Source organism: Podarcis gaigeae (assembly GCF_964106915.1).
Source record: "Podarcis gaigeae genome assembly, chromosome: 7".
Classification (NCBI taxonomy): domain Eukaryota; kingdom Metazoa; phylum Chordata; class Lepidosauria; order Squamata; family Lacertidae; genus Podarcis; species Podarcis gaigeae.
In genome coordinates, this window is record NC_139683.1 from 57,760,265 (window position 1) to 57,779,644 (window position 19,380).

At 40.2% G+C, this 19,380-nt stretch overlaps 1 protein-coding gene across 2 annotated transcripts in view; it reads right to left on the reverse strand.

The window, feature by feature from the left end:
- CARMIL1 (capping protein regulator and myosin 1 linker 1) overlaps window positions 1–19,380 on the reverse strand; it is a 128,707-nt gene that overhangs the window by 26,513 nt on the left and 82,814 nt on the right. For both annotated transcript variants that reach the window (XM_083746861.1, XM_083746862.1), the window contains exons 21-29: window positions 18,287–18,459; window positions 17,950–18,018; window positions 14,373–14,466; window positions 13,000–13,098; window positions 11,585–11,713; window positions 11,277–11,408; window positions 7,260–7,435; window positions 5,456–5,543; window positions 4,372–4,521 (exon numbers count right to left, since the gene is read on the reverse strand). In XM_083746861.1, the coding sequence (XP_083602987.1) occupies window positions 4,372–4,521; window positions 5,456–5,543; window positions 7,260–7,435; window positions 11,277–11,408; window positions 11,585–11,713; window positions 13,000–13,098; window positions 14,373–14,466; window positions 17,950–18,018; window positions 18,287–18,459 (1,110 nt within the window). The remainder of the gene's footprint in view (window positions 1–4,371; window positions 4,522–5,455; window positions 5,544–7,259; window positions 7,436–11,276; window positions 11,409–11,584; window positions 11,714–12,999; window positions 13,099–14,372; window positions 14,467–17,949; window positions 18,019–18,286; window positions 18,460–19,380) is intronic.

The window sequence follows — 19,380 nt, forward strand, 5'->3', positions numbered from 1 at the left end:
TGAGCATTGCTGAGGTTTTTTTTTGGTCCCAGAGCTTTCCCCAGGAAAACCCACGTTTTACCACTGAATCACAGCAAATGGCAACTGGGTTTTCTGCAGATAGCCATTTACTCCAATTCCGCAGTAAAACAAGAGTTTTCTGGGGAAAGTTCCGAGACAAAAAACAGCAGCAACCTGCTCGAACACGGAGCTTTACAGCGGGGGACCTGTGTCTGAAAAGTGTGGAAGCAAAAGGAGGTATGGATGAGCTGCAAGAGAAGTATGACAAGCACTAAATTATGCCAGAGCTAAATTATGCCACGCAATAGCTCAGCTTCCCATACAATAATCCACGACTGAGTCTGACCATTGTCGGTTTAAGAGTTCACCTGCAAGTCAACTCCACAGAGCGAAAACAAAAATACTTAAATATCCTGTTCAACCTTACAAGGCTACTTCAACTACAACACTAACAGCACCAAGCCTGTATCCAACAGTAAAAGACAAATTCTTAATTTATAAAGTAGCCTTTAGAGAGAATCTTCTTCCTTTCCTTAAGTCTGGACATTAATTCTGTGCCAGTGCCGTGTGAAGATTGCACAGTCATAAAGAAGATGAAAAAACGCACACTTGCCTCTTCTCTTCAGGCAGGTTATGATTTAGTGCTCAAATCGAAGTGAATGAACCGTGAAATACTGAGAAAGAATAATGGAGAGTGATCTATATTTAGCACCTAAGTGTGAAGTCTCCAGGCAAATTGGAGTGGTCTGAACAGCCTAGGAAACCTGACCAAGGGCTAAACTAATCATGAAAGACATTAAAAAGAGCATGTTGAGAGCAATACTAAAAACAAAAAAACAAAACCCAGCACATAAAACATCAGAACAAAGTGTAAGTAAGCTTGCTCAACATTAGAGCAATCAAAGAGTCTTAATTAGCATTTGAAACTCTGTGGTATATTAAGCAGGGATGCTCTTACGATAGGAAGTCAAATATCCTTTAACGCATATTTGAACACACCAAGATCTGCAGTGCAAATCCCAGGAACAAATTTGATTATGGCTAGATTCATAAGATGTTTCAGAAGGTAACTCTTTCCCCTACTGATGGGATGAGGCTGGGTGCCTTTCATCACAGACTAATCTTAGATTTTCTCTCAGTCCTTTTGTTGCTATGCTCAGGGTGGGAGCATCTCCTGGAAATGTTTTTCTTGAATTCTTGGACTCAAACAGGAGCCAGATCTCTCAAGCTTGCACCAGAAGCAAAAGCTCCTTACTGGAAATACAAGCAGTAGTTTGAAAGTTTTAAGTAGGAGATCATCTGTTTAAGCTTGAACTGTTATTTGTTTCTCAGAATAACTTCTACCCATTTGAACACTCCCACCGTCACACAGAGAAATCTTTGAAGTAAAAATACAGTGCTGATATTGTTACTGCATTAACATTAAAGACACAACAACCCATAGATCAGACCAAACCAAACAACATAGTTGGTCTTGTATGGCTATTATTTCAAAAACTATTGGGGCACAATCCTATGGTCCCCCAGGAAGGTGTTCCAGGGGTCATGGGTTTTTCAGATCCCCCTCTCTGATGTTGGGGAGAGAGATGTCTACCCTCGAGAGGGAGATTTGATCTCCTGGCTATGGAAAGATAATACTGAGAAGTATATGAAGGCAAATGTCCCCATCTTTCTCTTATGTGTATCGCTGAGCTTTTAAGAGGGAACAAGAACTGATCTGAAGCCCTTCTCTGGCAAAACCCAGTGCTAAATCATCCACTCTCATTAGCTTCCACTAGAAAGATTCTAATTTGCAATATTATGCTTTTCTTTTTTCAAACTTTTTTTTTTAAGTTGATCCGTCAGTTAATGCAGACATACCAACCACTTTAATTGTAGTTTGTCATACAAAAGAACATAAGAGTCTGCTGGTTGGGACTCTTGATTCCACTGTCAATGAAAACCACACATTCCTGAGTAAACAGCTCATTCAGAGTTTTGCAGATGTAGCGATCACTTTGGCCCACAAGTACCTTATAACTTCTGATGGTAGCTGAGATGTATGTAAGGGGAGGAGCCATTCCTCAGAGGTACAAGCATTTGGCTTGCATGCAGATGGTCCCAATTCCAGAGGTCTTTAGCGGAAAATCTTTCATGTGTCAGGGTTGATGAGGAATCCTGTCCAAGGATTTATCAATCTAATTTATATCCCACCCTGTTCTCCAAAGGACCACCGGGTGCCACACAACAAATGATAAAACAAAAAATCATTATGAAAACAAATCTGATACAGATGCAAACTGGGGAACATACTAACTTAAAATACTTGTTGAAAGAGGACAGTCTTCAGTAGGTGCTAGAAAGACAACAGAGATGGTGCCTGTCTAAATACCCAAGGGGAGGGAATTCCAAAAGGTAGGTGCCGCAACACTAAAGGACTGATTCCTACATGTGCTGAACAGACTTCCTGATAAGATGGAATGTGCAGTCAGTCCTCACCTGTATAGGCCAATGATAAATTGAGCATACAAGGAGGGAAATGATCTTGTAGGTGTCCTGATCCTGAGGTATACAGAGCTATACAGACTAAAACCATCGTCTTGAGCTTGGTCCAGTAGCCAATTGGCAGTCACTGCAATTATTTCAACAGTAGAGTAATGTGTTAGTGATATCCTGTCCCTGTAAGTGGTAGAACCACTGCATTTTGCATTAGCTGCAGCTTCTAGACCAGCCTAAAGGGCAGCCTCACACAGAGAGAATTGCAACAGTACAGTCTGGAGGTTACCAAAACTTGGACAATGCTGCTCCAGCTATTCAGGTCCAGACATGGCCATAACTGACTTACCAACCAAAGTTGGTAGAAGTCACTCCTAGCCAATGAGGTCAGCTGAGCCGCTGGCAACGATGATGAATCCAGGAGACCTCTAGACGATGAACATGCTATTTCAAGGGGAGCACAACCCCATCCACAGAAGGCAATTGACCAATTATCTGGGCTCAGGAACCCCCCACCCACAGCACCTCTGTCTTGTCAGAATTCAGTGTTTATTCCCCACATCCAGCCCACCACAGAGTCCAGGGCTTGAATGGCCTCTCCTGATTCAGATGTTACAGAGAAGTAGAGTTGGGTATCATCAGTGTACCTTGACCCAAATAACCTAATGACTTGAGCAATCTTTTGTCAAACAAAGCTTAATGGTCTGATAGTGTGAGTCAGTAGAAGACTGTTTTAGAAAGTATGGCCGATATTGTTCTGTAGCCATTTTTTAAAATATATTCTTAAATTTGTAATTATGGTCAACAAACCACTGCCAGCTGCCCTTATTTGATTCTGAACTCTGATACAATTGCCAAGACATCTATAGGTAGGACATTTGGAAAAATAAGAGCCATGAAATAAAGCAATGACAGGCAGTTATTACCCCTTATTTACAAAACCGCCTACAAGAGCTAGTTAGATAACATGTACCATCAATAATGCAGCATGCAGAATTCATGCTGCTTGCTGAATGAGTTATTTGATTATTTTGACCCAGTTTAGCTCTGTATAAAAGATCAGTCTCTGGTGTACATAATAAATAACCAAGAATCTTGCAGTACCTTGAAGACTGAGATATTTATTGTGCCATAAGCTTTCATGTAGTAAAGTCCACTTCATCAAAAAAAAATGTTATTCTCAGTTGCAAGGCATGTATGTGCATGTGTGTGCATATGCACAAACACTGGACGGAAATGAAAAATGTGTACATCACAACTCCCTTGAGAAAGGTCACTTAAGTGTCAAGACTCAGCTGCCTTACTTGAGCTATCTACTGAGCAGAAGAAAGATTCACACACACAATTTTCAGCTTCCTTAAAGTCATGAACAAAAGAAATCCATATAAACAAAAAAGTCTGAGCCAGGGGCAAAAAGGATCTATACTATTTGTAAGAACAGATTGCCAATACATTCATAACAAGCCTTGGAATGACAGCAGCAGCAACCCAAACCCGCCAAATGTCTGCCACTAAAATGAGCATATAATAAAAATGCAGCCATAGATAAAGATAGCTCAATGGCTACCTGGGTGGAAATTTCTGTGCTGACAGAAGCAACAGTTTGCTGCTGCGGAATGGCTTGATTTATTGAGGTAATCATTCCCTGTGTACTGCCAGTCACTTATAGAGAGGTAGCAGCATAGCACACACTAAAAGATACCATAAAAAGATCACTACAAGAAATAAAAGTGAAAAGGAAGGGAAAGTGCTACCTTTCCTTTTGTCTGCAATGTTTCTTGGACAAATGTTTCCCACACCATTCATATTTACTAGCTAAATTTTTTCAATAACAACAAGCAGAAGTTTAAACAAACTAGAATGCCGAGATCTAGACAAGGGCAAAAGGTGTCTTACCATGCATGTATCTAGGTCTTCCAGACGTTCGATTTCAGTTAGCTCCTCAACTGTGATGATGGAACGTTTCGCAGGTTTTTCCTCTGCTAGTTCAATATCTAATGATTCCTGACTGGGAAGGGGCTTGCCTCGCCGGGTCAGATGATCAGCCTAGAGGAAAGGTTGAAATAGGAGAAAGTGCTCTTAGTAAAAATGAAACACTGGTAAAAAAAAACACGTTTCATGCAAAGATCAAGAGTCAACTCAAGAGCCCTTCACAGAGCAACTCCTCCCAGAATTGGACAGAGCCTTGTAGGAAATCTAGTTCACACCCACCTCCGTGCAGGAAATCCAGAACTAGAGCATCTCCCAGAGATGACTGTCTGGCCTCTGCTAGAAGAGCCCATTATCCCGCCAGGTAATTGGCTCCTTGCCAAACAGCTCTTAACCTCATGATGTTTCTCCTTATGTTCAACAGAATCTACCCTCCCGCAACTAAAGCCCATTATATTTAGTCCTGCGAGCTCTCTCTGCAACAGAAGAGAAGAAGACTTTGTCCTCTTCCAAACAACATTCTTCAAGTATCTGGTTTTCCTACATTCTAGTCAAAGATCTGAACTCTTGTACAACAATTCTCTGACTATATAACAGAGATTACAGAGTGTTGAGGATGTATGCCAAATGACAAGCCTGTTTTTAAATGCATATCCAGTTGAGTCTTTGTCTCCTTCGTCCTCATTCACATTGCTACCTTACTAGTATCAATTTACACAGTATTATACAGATATTTTGTCCATTATGGGTGTTAGGGACACTGTGGTAGCCATTTGTGTAACTACAACATGTTACACAATCCTAATTGCAATTACACAATCCTAATAGTTACACAATCCTAATTGCAATTATAATTTGATTTCTGACCTGTCCTTCACCCTAACGTTGTTGGGTGGATTATAATTAAAAATATAATATTTAAGAACAGTTTGAAACAAAACAGATGGGTATAATTTTGGAAGCTACAGTGCAGGTGAGTGCAACGTAACAGGCAAATCACGCTGAGCTGTTATAAATATCTTGAAATACTCAGATCTGTGTCAGCACTCACCAGTTTATGATGGCAATGTGACAATGCGTCAAGGATCTCATCTACGATTCGGTCTGAGAGAAATGAGGCCACTGTCAACTTCACTTCACTGTGTGAAAGTTGAGAATAAGAAAATGAAAGCTTAATTCACACAAGAGTTTCCGTTATTCTTTACATTACTGGCTGTATAATGTAAAAGTTACAAAGATCTCAAAATTTCTCCAAGGAGAAATGTATGAATGTGCATGTAGGAACAGAGGGCATTTAATAATTATTATTAATATTATGAAAATACACAAAATGCCACACACTCTTTCAGCAAATATGATGAATTATTTCTATCACAAAGAACCAGATGTATTTCTACCTTGTTCCTATCCGTCCATTTGCAAAAATTAAAAATAAGAATAATTTATTCCTTCCTTCTGCGATACCAATCAGCACCATTATATGGTTGTAAATTGCACTTATTACAGTGCAGTGTGACAACAACAGAAGTATTTGCACTACAAGGCTGGAACTTCTGGAAGTGTTATGTTGATGTTGTCTCAGGGGCCATTTCAAAGATCTGGCACTCTATACAGATGGAGTGCCTTAAATAACCCACACAACAACCAATGTTGATACATGACATAGTTCATGCAATTATGCCACTGCATGTGTGCCATTGGTTTGTACCAAGCTGCAAAATGTGAGAACAGAGTAGGAACGTATGGCACTTCTGAGCTATGGATGCTTAACAGCTATGTGGGGAGCACAGTTAGGCTGCTCTGGTTTCCTTGCAAGGTTGCTGTGACATCTGCAGTGGTCCTGACCATTGTATCAATAGAATTTGATTGTAAACTTTAAAAAAAACAAAAAACCTGATGAATTTGCAATTTTGTTACAACTTATCTCAGGGCTTTTGCTTTTGTATTAAACAAGAAGATATAAAACAGAGGTTAATTGGTGTAGTAAATAAACCAGGTTACATAGAGTACATGGACAGTAAATCAATATTTCTTTTGCTGATTTGCACTCTGTAGAGGTTTTATAGGAAACATTTCCTTTCCAAACTGTGTTCATCATCATTTTATTTGTGAAAAGGTGTATCTGGAGTAGCGATTCTAGGGGATTTCATTCAGTCTGCATTTAAGGTACCAGCCTGAGTTGCATTTGCCAATATACAGATTGGAATGCATTATCTTTTGGTTTTCACACTTCCCTGAAGTTTGTGATATAGCTCTCAGCTAAAAAATAAAGAAAAAAATGCCTACAAAAATAATGTGGGTTTTCCCCCTCAAATTTCAAGACTGATGTGGACTCAGAATGAAAGGGATATATAAATGAACATGTGTAAAATTGACACAGACCGTAAATACATGGTTCTACCCATCCCTAATCTGGAAGCCCCCACCTCAATGGTGATAGCCAACAATTCTCAAGAGATCAAACTAATGAATCATATTTAAAAATCAAATAATGAAATTAATTGTATTCTACATTAACTGTGGCACCATAGCCTGAACTTCAATTTCTATATGTGTTGTATAAGACCTTAGTTCTGTGTCAACAAAACATTCTAATCAGAAAACAAAGTTGGACATGCAATAAACCAGTATGTCTGTTAGGACTTTCTGGACCATGAGATGAGCCAAGAATCAAATACATGGACATCCAGGGCATAAGTGTTTGACTTAAGGGAGGTAGAAACAAACTAAGTCTAGAACCGCTGGTATTCCCCATTTGCTGTTGCAGGGACAGGTAGATGTCTGTTTTTAACAATATACAATTTAAATATGTGCCACTGAATCCACAGACGAACCGAGAAATCATGCCAACTTACCTAATTTTATTACGAATGTCAATGCCAGACTGCTCCAAGAGAACGTTTTTAACAAATGTCCGTGGAATGGAAATCTTTTCAGTGCCTGACTCAATCAGATCTTGCCTTATGTGTGCTTTCTTCATTGCACTTGGACAGAGATTTTCTGCTGCATCAACCATAGACTCAAGCAGTGTCTGTTGCACAAAGTGAAGGAAGGCAAACTTTTTCAAGAAACCATCTGAAATACTGCATGTGCTGCTTTAATGCTAAGGCCTGGTGATGTGCAAGTCGCAAATTATGAAGAGTAATCAAATTAAGTTCCAGTTCCTACCGACACTTTCTTCTGCCATGCAGTTTATCCCTAGGCAGATTCATATGAGAACGTCTTTTGAAATTACCCAACATATTTCCAGCATGAATTGTGATAGCAGCTCTAGATAACTTCAAGTTTGTGTGTTGGCAGCAGCTGAATAAGATCTACACAAATCTTAGTAAGAATTGATTACAAAAAGGAACAAAAAGGAGCAGCAGCAATGTTTTTAATTGAGTGTAAAATACAGAAGAGGAAATGATATTTATTCAACACTGATCTGCTACCCACTAGACATATGAATGCTAATTCAGTTGCTTCAGTATTAAAGGGATAGTAGCGTAAGTATAGACCTCTATACCACTACCTATAGCAAATAGTGACCCGTTTTATTTTTTTTAATAGCTGTCTACAATAAGGAATTTGAGTTTAAGCAGAATGCACTGCAATTTTAAGTAGCCAGCATTGCTATCTTACATGGAAGATCTCAATAAAAATCTGAATAGTGGCTTTGTTTCTAATAATTCCAAGATCTTAACCCCCCCCTAAAAACCACCATCAAAACCTGATCAAATAATGAGCAATGATAGCTCAGTACGGTGGGATTGAACACATCTATGAAGTTTGCAGATCAGATTATTTGAACTTGACTTTGGTAAAATGGAAGTTGGAAGAGAAACTGAAATACTTTGGATGCCAAAAGTAGTTCTGAATTTACAAAAAAAAAAATTAAAAAAATTGTTAGGTTTTTCTAATAAAACATTATAGATAAATATAATGGTGGCACTTTAAAAATTAAAAAGGGTCAAGCAGGCAACCTGAAGAAGCAGGGTGTTGGGGTTTGAGTAGCAAGACTGACAGCAGAGACAGCATTTGATTCCCTGGGATAAATGTCTGTCATTTCAGCTGTGCAGTCAGAAGAAAGCTGAACTCACACACCCTAGCAGAACCACTGGGAGATCCTAGTTTTGCAACTGTAGCTTTTGGCATTATCCTACATACTAGGCTTGGATGAAAAGCTTGCTCTCAAAGGGTTATTTCTTTGGTGCTGCATTGGCTAGGATTTCATCAAGCTATACATGGTCCGCTTTGGTGGGAGGAGGCTGGAAAAGAAGGTCTTTCCAACTCTATGGTCATGTTCAGACGATGAATAAGTTGGGGGGTTTTTGCCAGTGCACACCTTCTGTTTGCTCCTTCATTCACAGCACCAGCAATCAAACTAGAACACTTCCAATTAACTACAGTTTCCTGGTTTGGGCAAAATGGGAAACTGTGGTTTACTTGCTTTGGAAAAAGCCAGAATATTAAGCTGACGCTAAACTGTGGCTACCCTGCCTTGTTCTGAAGAGATAAGCATAAAATGGGATTTCCAAACCCTACAACATAGGAAAGGGCTGCATGCTGGTAAGTCTTAAATCCTGGGAATTTGTGGGAAGATTTAAGTTTGTCCCTTCAAATGCTTCGGCACTCTGGGGATTTGAATCAGTACTCTAAATTGTAACATTTTCTTCCTCATTAACTCCTCTAATTTAGATTTTTTTTTTAATAGCAAAGTGGTGTTTCTATAGTCCTTCATTACCTTCCCACTGACTGAGGCATTTTCTTTTTTGCTTCTTATGAGCAGAAGTCCAATCTGTAGCTTTAGAGCTGCTACTACGTTCACAAATACACTAACACAACAAGCAGTTGGAAGCAAAAGCCATTGCAGGAGAAATTCTAACACGCTATGTGTGATGATTATGCTTCCCCACAGATAACCCTGAAGATGACAAATTTCCACTGAATTTTAGGCATTGCTTTTTTCACAATGGAATAGATGCTGCTTAGAAAGGTAAAGAGACCCCAACCATTAGGTCAAGTCATGGCCGACTCTGGGGTTGCGGCGCTCATCTCGTTTTACTGGCCGAGGGAGCTGGCGTACAGCTTCTGGGTCATGTGGCTAGCATGACCAAGCCGCTTCTGGTGAACCAGAGCAGCACATGGAAACGCCGTTTACCTTCCCGCTGGAGCGGTACCTATTTATCTACTTGCACTTTGATGTGTTTTCGAACTGCTAGGTTGGCAGGAGCAGGGACCAAGCAACGGGAGCTCACCCCGTTATGGGTATTCGAACCGCTGACCTTCTGATTGGCAAGTCCTAGGCTCTGTGGTTTAACCCACAGCGCCACCTGCATCCCTTAGATGCTGCTATCTTCTCCTAATAATACCTCGCAGGGCTGATTACAACAACTAACATCGCTAGGCACTATGATTCCCTTTTAATATGGCACGATCCATTCTCCCTAACTTAGTTTTATTCCAAGTATTACTGTTCTTGTTGGATTTTCTTTTAGGCAGTGAAATAAATTACAGCGGGGGTGCGGAAACTTTGGAGTGTGTGCACGCCGGGTCGTTTTTAGAAAGTCACGGCAACCTGCTCTACATTGAAGACGGCAGGTAGATATGGCAACCTGCTCTACATAGAAGACGGCAGGTAGATATGGGCAAGACTTCAAAGGAACAATTGAGAACTTGAAGCGAAGTCCTAATTGTTCCTTTGCTGGAGCACAGCACACTCCCACTCACAATAGAAACTGCTTCTCCTTCCTTGCACTTCTCTTTGAACCTCCAAAAGCTAGAGGTTCCCTTTCCAAAACAGTTTTGAACTGCTCTTAAAACTTCATGTTTTCTGAAGTTTAAGGAGCCACACAGGACTGTTTGCAAAAGGGCTTTCAAGCAGCCCTGTGCTGAAATTTGAAAAATTCTGAAAATCGGGGCATCAAAGCACAGCTTCACCTGATGTCACTCTGACGTCTGGTGATTGACAGGTGGGTGGCTTTCAGCCTGCAGCAACAGCAGCAGATATGTTCTATGCTTAAGATGACTTTTTATTCCCTTGCAAACTATGCTGTTTTAAATATGCATTTTATATTTGACTTCCCTCAGTAATGTTTTCTTCTGAAACTTTTTTTGTTAATTATATGTGCATTCTGTTAGCTGACATACCGTATTTTTCGCCCTAAAGGACGCACTTTTTCCCCTCCAAAAATGAAGGGGAAATGTGTGTGCATCCTATGGGGCGAATGCAGGCTTTCGCTGAAGCCTGAAGGCGGGAGGTCCCGCCGGGTGCACAAGGCTTGCGGGCAGCAGCCTGCATCCTGAAGCACGGGGCGAGCTGTGGAGCCAGCCCCGTGCTTTGGGCAGATGTCGGCAAGCCTGGCGGGAGGTCCCGCTGGGCGCGCAAGGCTCGGGTTGGCAGCCTGCATCCTGAAGCACGGGGTGAGCTGCGGAGCCTGCCCCATGCTTTGGGCAGATGTCGGCAAGCCTTGCGCGCCGAGCTCGCAAGGCTTGCAGGCAGCAGCCTGTTCTGGGGGCTGGGGTCAGGGGAAGCTCGGGCTTCCCCCACGCCAGCCCCGCACCTGGGGGGGAAATAATTTTTTTTCTTTATTTCCCCCCCCCCAAAAAAAACTATATGCGTCCTATGGGGTGGTGCGTCCTATGGGGCGAAAAATACGGTACTTTGTACTGTTTTATTTTATTTCTTCTTTTATTTCTTTAAGGTAACATTTTCATTTCCGGTTAATTATGTTGCTTTGAAGGTATACTTTATATCTGGCTTCCTTCAGTAAAGTTTTACTCTGGATTATTGTATTTGAAAGCTTCAACGTGTTGTAAACCACTTTGCTCCCCCCCCCCCTTTAAAATATAAAGCGGTATAGAACTGAACGGAAAAATAATAATAATACCTTGAGTTGATCATCGACGACTCTGGTAACCTCCCCAGCCATCGATTCTAGTGTCTCCTGGATTGGGTTGGATAAGGAACCATTTGCTCCTGCCCATGAAGGTCCACCAAGATGATACAGATTGGGCAGTAACTGTAAAAATTATTGCAACAAATTAACTCAAATTAATCATTATCTACAGAATCCTGTTAAGCAGGTAAACGTAAATAATATATATTTAAAAATACTTAATCTACATTAATATTTTAATAGTGATTTATTCTATTGGAATTAGTACGCCAGTAACATAAAAGCGTGGTACCACTTACAGTTTTGGAGTTCTTCGCATCTTTCATAAGTCTTTCTGCTGATTTCAGATCTTCCTGTATTGTATCAACACCACAGTTTCTTAAAGAGTTGATATGGTCTTGCACTTTGACACATATTCTGTCGATCATCTACACAGAAACAGAGCCGGAAGAAAAGATATTAGCAACCATCAGAAAAGCTGTAAAACATTTTCATTCCCAGTATTCTGGGTAACCTTATGGGGGCCACATGACGGCTAAAGGCAAAAATGGGCAGAGCAAGATTAATCCAGAATGCGGCAGCTAGACTAGTGACTGGGAGTGGCCGCAAAGACCACATAACACCGGTCCTGAAAGACCTACATTGGCTCCCAACACGTTTCTGAGCACAATTCAAAGTGTTAGTGCTGACCTTTAAAGCCCTAAACAGCCTCAGCCCAGTATACCTGAAAGAGCGTCTCCACCTCCATTGTTCAGCCCGGACCCTGAGGTCCAGCGCTGAGGGCCTTCTGGCAGTTCCCTCACTGCGAGGAGTAAGGTTACAGGGAACCAGGCAGAGGGCCTTCTCGGTAGTGGTGCCTGCCCTGTGGAATGCCCTCCCATCAGATGTCAAGAGAATAAACAACTATCTGACTTTTAGAAGGCATCTGAAGGCAGCTCTGTTTAGGGAAGTTTTTAATGTTTGATGTGTTGTTGTGTTTTTAATATTCTGTTGGAAGCTTCCCAGGGTGGCTGGGAAGACCCAGCCAGATGGCTGGGGTATAAGTAATAATTTTTATTATTATTATTATTATTATTATTATTATTATTATTATTATTATTACTACTACTACTGCTTACTTACTGTTGTTGTTCAGCAGTTCAATTTCTACATGTACTGTACTCACAGACCCTTCTCTACTCTCCATCCAGGCAAGTAAGAGGCATTATCAGAATTCAAGGACACAACCCAACCATGCAAAAACAGTCAAGAAGGGTGTAAGGCAAAGCAAGTGAGAGATGTGGCCTTGGGGGAGGCCCATGGGTCTGGCAGTGATCCTAGGAAGGTCACATTTGGCTCCTGGGTCAAATCTTACTTCAGACTTAGAATGGTGGTTTAGCAGGGGATGGAAAGAATCTGATGTTCAGGAATATGTGTTGGGATCCAGAGTTCTACACATAGTCAGTTCAAATCATACTCTTAGGTTCAAAATCTCCCTCCCCACTGAAGCACCTCTAAAAATATGCTCCACAAGGTTGGGGACCCTTCAAAATAGAAGGTGGGGCAGGAGGTTTTGTGGAGAAATTGGTGAAAGTTATCTCCCCTCCACTTCCATTTCTGAAAACCTTTTCTGTGAGTGGAATTTTATGGAGACCAATTTAAATCCAACCCACTGAAAATTACCATAGTTTTTTGTTTGTTTCCTTGCTTGCTTGTTTAAGTGAAATGTATTCACCTGCTGTGTTGTGCTAGTAACTATGCCCTGCTGCAGTCTGTATGCTTGTTCCTGTAGATATTTTCGGGTCTCATGATTGCGAAGCAAATAATTTTCTATCTGAGAACAGAAGTAAAAAGTAAGTTAGGAATATATGTGCATGAGTATGCACACAAACAGTTAACGTATTTGTTTTTAAAAATCAAGTGAGAAAAACAATGAAAGAAATGCAATTTCATGCAACTGATACAAAATGAGTAAACGAGATTGGATCAAAAATGAGTCAAAAGAAAAGGGGAGTACTATTTGACGCAGTTAAAGTATTATCATTATTAATTTATTGAATTTATATACTGCCCTACACCTGGAGCTCTCAGGGCAGTTCACAGAATATAAAGCAGCTGTTCTGATACATCCCAGTATTTAAAGCACAAAACTCAACAGCCACATTTCTCAGATAATATTGTTAATATTCTCTATATCTGCAGTCACTAGCAATTAGTAAACAGAACATGTACAAATAGCACCACACATACATGTATTTAGATTGAGGGACAAGGGAAATCCTATGGAAAACTTCAGCAGGTTTCCTTGCATTAAAATGCAATTGGGAATTCCTTAATCCAGTGGATTCAGATAGTAACAGGCACAAGTCATTGGTTCAGTTTTCTCCATGGTGGTGCCTTCCTTTGCAACTTTTGGGTGGGGCCTCAACCACCCAATCACTGGAGATGCGAAATTGTTTTTTTAAAATAATTACTAACTGGAAAAGGATTTCTGTTCCGTTGTTTTTGTGTTTTAACTGTAATAACAAATATTATTTTCAACAAATTGTTTTGAGTACTGGAAACAGAAAAGTAACTAAATGTATTTAAAAAATGGGATAAAAGTGGCAATCACCATCATGTCCAAAGGTACTTTCAATTCATTGGTTTTCACATATGTGAAATCATCGGGGGGGGGGGAGGGACAATGGCCCTTTTGTTCTATAGATTAAGGCCAAATAACTGTTCCAAAAATTAGTCTGTTACCTAGGTGCCCAGGAATACTCATGCAAACATATACATCCGTTTTATTTGTGTTATGTACCAAAAATTCTGCTTAATTAGCACTACATAGGACTGTTTACTATTATGCTATTATTTCTGTTATTTTCACTTCCCACACTTTATTTGGAGGGAGAGTTATTTTCATGCACTTTTGGAAATCATAACCTTTGCAAACATACTTGTATGGGCCCCCAGGGTTAACACACACACACACACACACACACACACACACACACACACCTCAAGAATTTTGTTCTTTCAACCATGAAATGACAAGCATTTAATAATATTAGTTTTTTTGCTTCTCCCTGTCCATCCCAATCTATAAGTAACTGTAGGCAATACCTTTTGAAGTGCCTCTTCGGTTTTTTCAGGGCTTGTTTTAAGTGCTTGAGATGCATCATTCACAGGTATAGGCATGAATCTTAATGTATAATTTCTTTTTTTTAAAAAGATGTAGAAAAAAATCAGGTTAGACGGGCACATAGAAAAAAGAATTATTTCTAACATTTCTGTAAACTTCCTAGTCCCTTTATCAAATGCGCACATTTTGTTACACACAAGCTGAAACGCTGTATCAATATATAGTTTCCAGGACTACATTTCAAAATGGCTTTGATACATAGCTGAGATGTAAAAAGTGATATATATGGTGTTCTGCATCAGTTTGCAAGTAGACACAAATAAGGGGTGATTCTTACACCCCTTCTCAGAAAATAGATCTCAGTCTTTCATATAGATATAGGAAGATAACTTAACCCATCTAAGTATTTTCTTGAAATCAAGCTTTTTAAACAAGTATGCCTAATGAAAATAACAGAGGCTGCACAACAGTTGTGTTTCATAGCATATAAGAGTATGAATAATAACTACCAAGTGGGAAAAAATGACTGTATAGGGAAGTTTTTAATGTTCAATGTCTTACTTTGCTTTAATTTGTTGGAAGCCTACCAGAGTTGGTGGGGCAACCCAGCCAGATGGGTGTTATATAACTAACTAACTAAATAAACACCTGCAAAATAAAACATGACTGCCCTATATAATCTTACATTTGGCACAAACACAAAGCTGCTTCACAGTTTTCTTAGTTGACAAGTTTTTTTAACCATATCTAATATGAAATATGACTTGTTTTCACCCTTACCACATAAATGGCATATTTCAAGGAACCAAAACTGCTTCATGTTTGGCATCTCTCAGTCATTCTTTTGGTTTGTTGGGGATGACAGTTAAAGTTCTGCTATGACTACTTAAGAATCAGCAGCACTACAGAATCCAAATTTGATGCGCCCTTTCCGGCCAAATTCATCCCTCACCAATCCCTGACAGTTATTCAGACCACAAGCAGGGACCATTTGAGCTTCAGAAGTGGCTCAACAAGCACCCGAGCCAAGCCAGTAAGGTATAGTGGTTGAATCTGCTTGAATCTGCTTCAAAACATTACACGCCAAGTGGGTTCCATCTTTCTCATGTCTGCAATGTTTGATCAGCCCACATCGTCCTGTGATCCCCTTCAACAGGTTATTGCACTTTACAGACCCCAATGCAAACAAGACCCCATTTTACAGATCCTGCAGCTCACATCAGGCAAACCGCAACCCTAAAAATAATCTCTCCTTGTCTCTGCAAACTTTCTCCCTCTTAGTTGAGGCAGGGGCCCTTCCCACAGCTGTCTGACTTAACAGCCTACCTTCCTGCCTTTTGCTTGGTTAATGACTCGGCCATTATTAAATAACTGCTTCATTAGGAAACTGGCTTGTGTTATTTCCAGCCCTTGCTAGATCCAGGAATTTAGGAGTTTGCTTAAATTCTAAACTTTTACTGAATTCAGAGATCCAGCAGAGTTTGACCCGCCCCCCAAATCCTAACAATATATTTCCAAGGGGAAAGTTCTCATTTCCAAAGACAATTCAGGAAATTTAAAATTCAACATCTGAAAGAATAACCAGCATGTATTTTTACCATTATATTTACTGTTTCATACTGAGTGCAAAATACATGGATAAAATGCAACTGAGCTCCTTGGAGGAACAGCAAAATACAATAAATTACAGTGGTACCTCGTGTTACATACAGTTCAGGTTACAGACTCTGCTAACCCTGAAATAGTACCTCGGGTTAAGAACTTTGCTTCAGGATGAGAACAGAAATCATGCTCCGGCGGTGCGGCGGCAGTGGGAGGCCCCATTAGCTAAAGTGGTACCTCAGGTTAAGAACAGTTTCAGGTTAAGAACGGACCTCCGGAACGAATTAAGTACTTAACCCGAGGTACCACTGTATATGTATTTTATAAAGTAATGCAGGATATATGTTATTTAAAGAGAACAAGCAAATAGGAAAAAAGAAATTTAAGCAGTCTATCAATGTTACTCGTATGCCCAACAGGTGTACTGCTAGCCTATTTAAGTTTTCTGACAACAGATGTAGCAACTAGATCTTCCATGCAAATATAAACCACTGAGTTTTCCAGTATAAAAATTTGGAATGAGGGATAACAGCCTACTTAAAAATATGACTAAATAATCCATAGGCTTCTGCAGAATTAGCTTGCAAAACTATAGCCCTTTGTTTAATGAATACATGACGTTATCCACCAAAATGTCAGTAACTGTGGGAGTCTCGACCTCTTCCTGTGCTATATATTGACTTATTTTTCACTGCTGTGATCCTAATCTATGTTTGGAGTTTTTGTCTCTTGGATTATAACACATTTCTAAAGAGTTATTTCCCACCCTGCAGCCCTGATACTGTCCTGAAAATTCCAATCATCATAATGCACAACAAGTGGGTTTTTTTCATAATTATCTCAACCTGATTCTAGACTTTGCATTTTCAGTCCTGCAGTGCAACCATCAATAAATCACTCCCTATTGAACCAAAGTAATTAAGATGAGAGAATGCAACACTGTTTGTTGTTCTTCATAATGGTTTTCATATTTCTGTAGCAAATATATAACTTCACTGTTACAGTTTGAAAAACTCCCAAACCAATCATTCTGATGCTGTTAAAAAGGAAAACATTGTACTTCTTTTACTCTATTGTTGCAAAAAAAAGGGATACTTTGGAAGAAAGAAATAGTTTATCTAAAGTAAGGTTAATTTTATAATGCAAAAAACAACTACCCTGATAGCAGAAGAATTAGTTACATTACTTGATCTGCTAAGAAGCATATGGAAGAGAATGTTTTCTAATAAAGATGTTTATTAGTTTTCTAATAAAGAACACACACCCCTCTTAACAAATGTTGACATAAAAGGCTGTCTTCCCCGTTAAGAACTTTGCTGATCACAGCTGGGGCCCCATGAAGGAGACAGAAGGTGACCTGAACTTCTATGCTCAGTAAATAAGATGTCACCTTTAGAAAATCATAGCTGTTGTATTAGCACCAACATTTCCACTTTCTGTCAGATAATTTCATTCTCAATCTTAAGAGCAGCTCCCCCTTTTCATTTATCTTGGCAGATGGAAGAGAAGGCACATATTATAAACAGGATGCCAGAGAGTATTTTCCTGTCAACAGAATGTATGTTGTCAGTCTGTGAAGGGATTTCCTCACCCAAAGTTTGCCACTAATCTCAGTACTGCCAGTTAACTTTTCATTAACTGTGACTTCAACAAGATGGCACCGTTTAAGCATTAAGTGCCTAAGCTGGCCACTTGACTATTTTTTAATTCCACACATCAGAATAGAAATTGATAATGAATTTGAAAATTGGTAATCAACCAACAAATGTTTTAGTAACAGTGTACATCCATCAGTACAGATGAGAGAATGTAAATATTAGGGATTCCTCTGCCATTCAGACCACACAGATCAAAATGATTTGTTGTCTATTTTTGCAAAGCAGTATTGTAACATTAGCAACCAAAAATTGGGTCCATCTTTGTGACAATTATATTACACAACTGGGTGGAACTTACTTTTCTAGAGCCACTGCTATATCTTGGAAACCCTGGGCAGAGATATTATTCTTGTCCCATATAACAGTTCTGTTGAGAAAATAGAAATGACACAGGTGCACGGATGAAGTTGTTTTTTAAAACAAACAAACAAACAAACAAACAAACAAACAAACAAAAAACACATATTAAAAACTAGTAGTGCATTTCCAGTATTTAGAACAGAGTAGATCTGTATGTTTGGTTTGGGAGATTAGAAAATATGCAAGAAACTCATGAACAAAGCATGGGTTATGGCATGCAAGACAGACATTGTTCAAGTTAAGGAAGATGTTACGTTTAAATATGCACATAATACCTGAGTTTGGTGTTTATTTGAAGAGCCTTTGCTAGCATTTTTGCTCCCATGTCTCCCATGCCGTTTCCACTAATATCCACTTTTGTAAGAGATGTATTGCTGCCCAAAGCATTGATGATAATAGTAACCTCCGTCTTCAGCTTGGAATCTGCTAGAGACAGCGACTGCAAGGGCTGCAGAGTAAATAAAGAACAGGCAATATCACTGCACTACCCCTTAAAGGTAAAGGGTAAAGGGATCCCTGACCATTAGGTCCAGTCATGGCCGACTCTGGGGTTGCGGCACTCATCTTGCTTTATTGGCTGAGGGAGCTGGCGTACAGCTTCCGGGTCATGTGGCCAGCATGACTAAGCCACTTCTGGCGAACCAAAGCAGCTCACGGAAACGCCGTTTACCTTCCCGCCAGAAATGGATTTACCTACTTGCACTTTGAGGTGCTTTCGAACTGCTAGGTTGGCAGGAGCAGGGACCGAGCAACGGGAGCTCACCCCATCGCGGGGATTCGAACTGCCGAACTTCTGATTGGCAAGTCCTAGGCTCTGTGGCTTAACCCACAGCACCACCCGCTTCCCATGCACAACCCCTTATGCTAGCCCAAATCATTAGATCAACCGGCAGCACAGTTCTGCACAAGATCCCTTCACACAGGAAGTTCTAAGTGAAATGCTACAAATGTAGAATTTTACACTACAAAAGAGCAATACATTCTATCATATTATTTGGAGCTACTGCAAGGCGCAGGCCTGGTTCATATGATCACCTAAATCAGGCGTGGAGAACCTGTGGCCCTTCAGATGGCCCTTCAGATGTGGCTGAACTGCAACTCCCCTCATTCCTGATCATTGGCCATGTTGGCTGGGGGAGATGAAAGGTCTAGTTCAGCAGCATCTGGAAGCCACATATTCCCCACCCCTGGGTCCAGACCATGGTGCAGATGGCTGCAAATGAGCTGCAACAAGTTCTGGACACGTGAGGTCCCCTTCCCTTCTCCTCGTCTTTTGTGCACATGAGATATAGAGTAAAAAGCTCTAACCTTTTAAAAGGAAAAACACACAACTAACAAAACCTAACCCTCAATGCATCAGTTGCTAGAC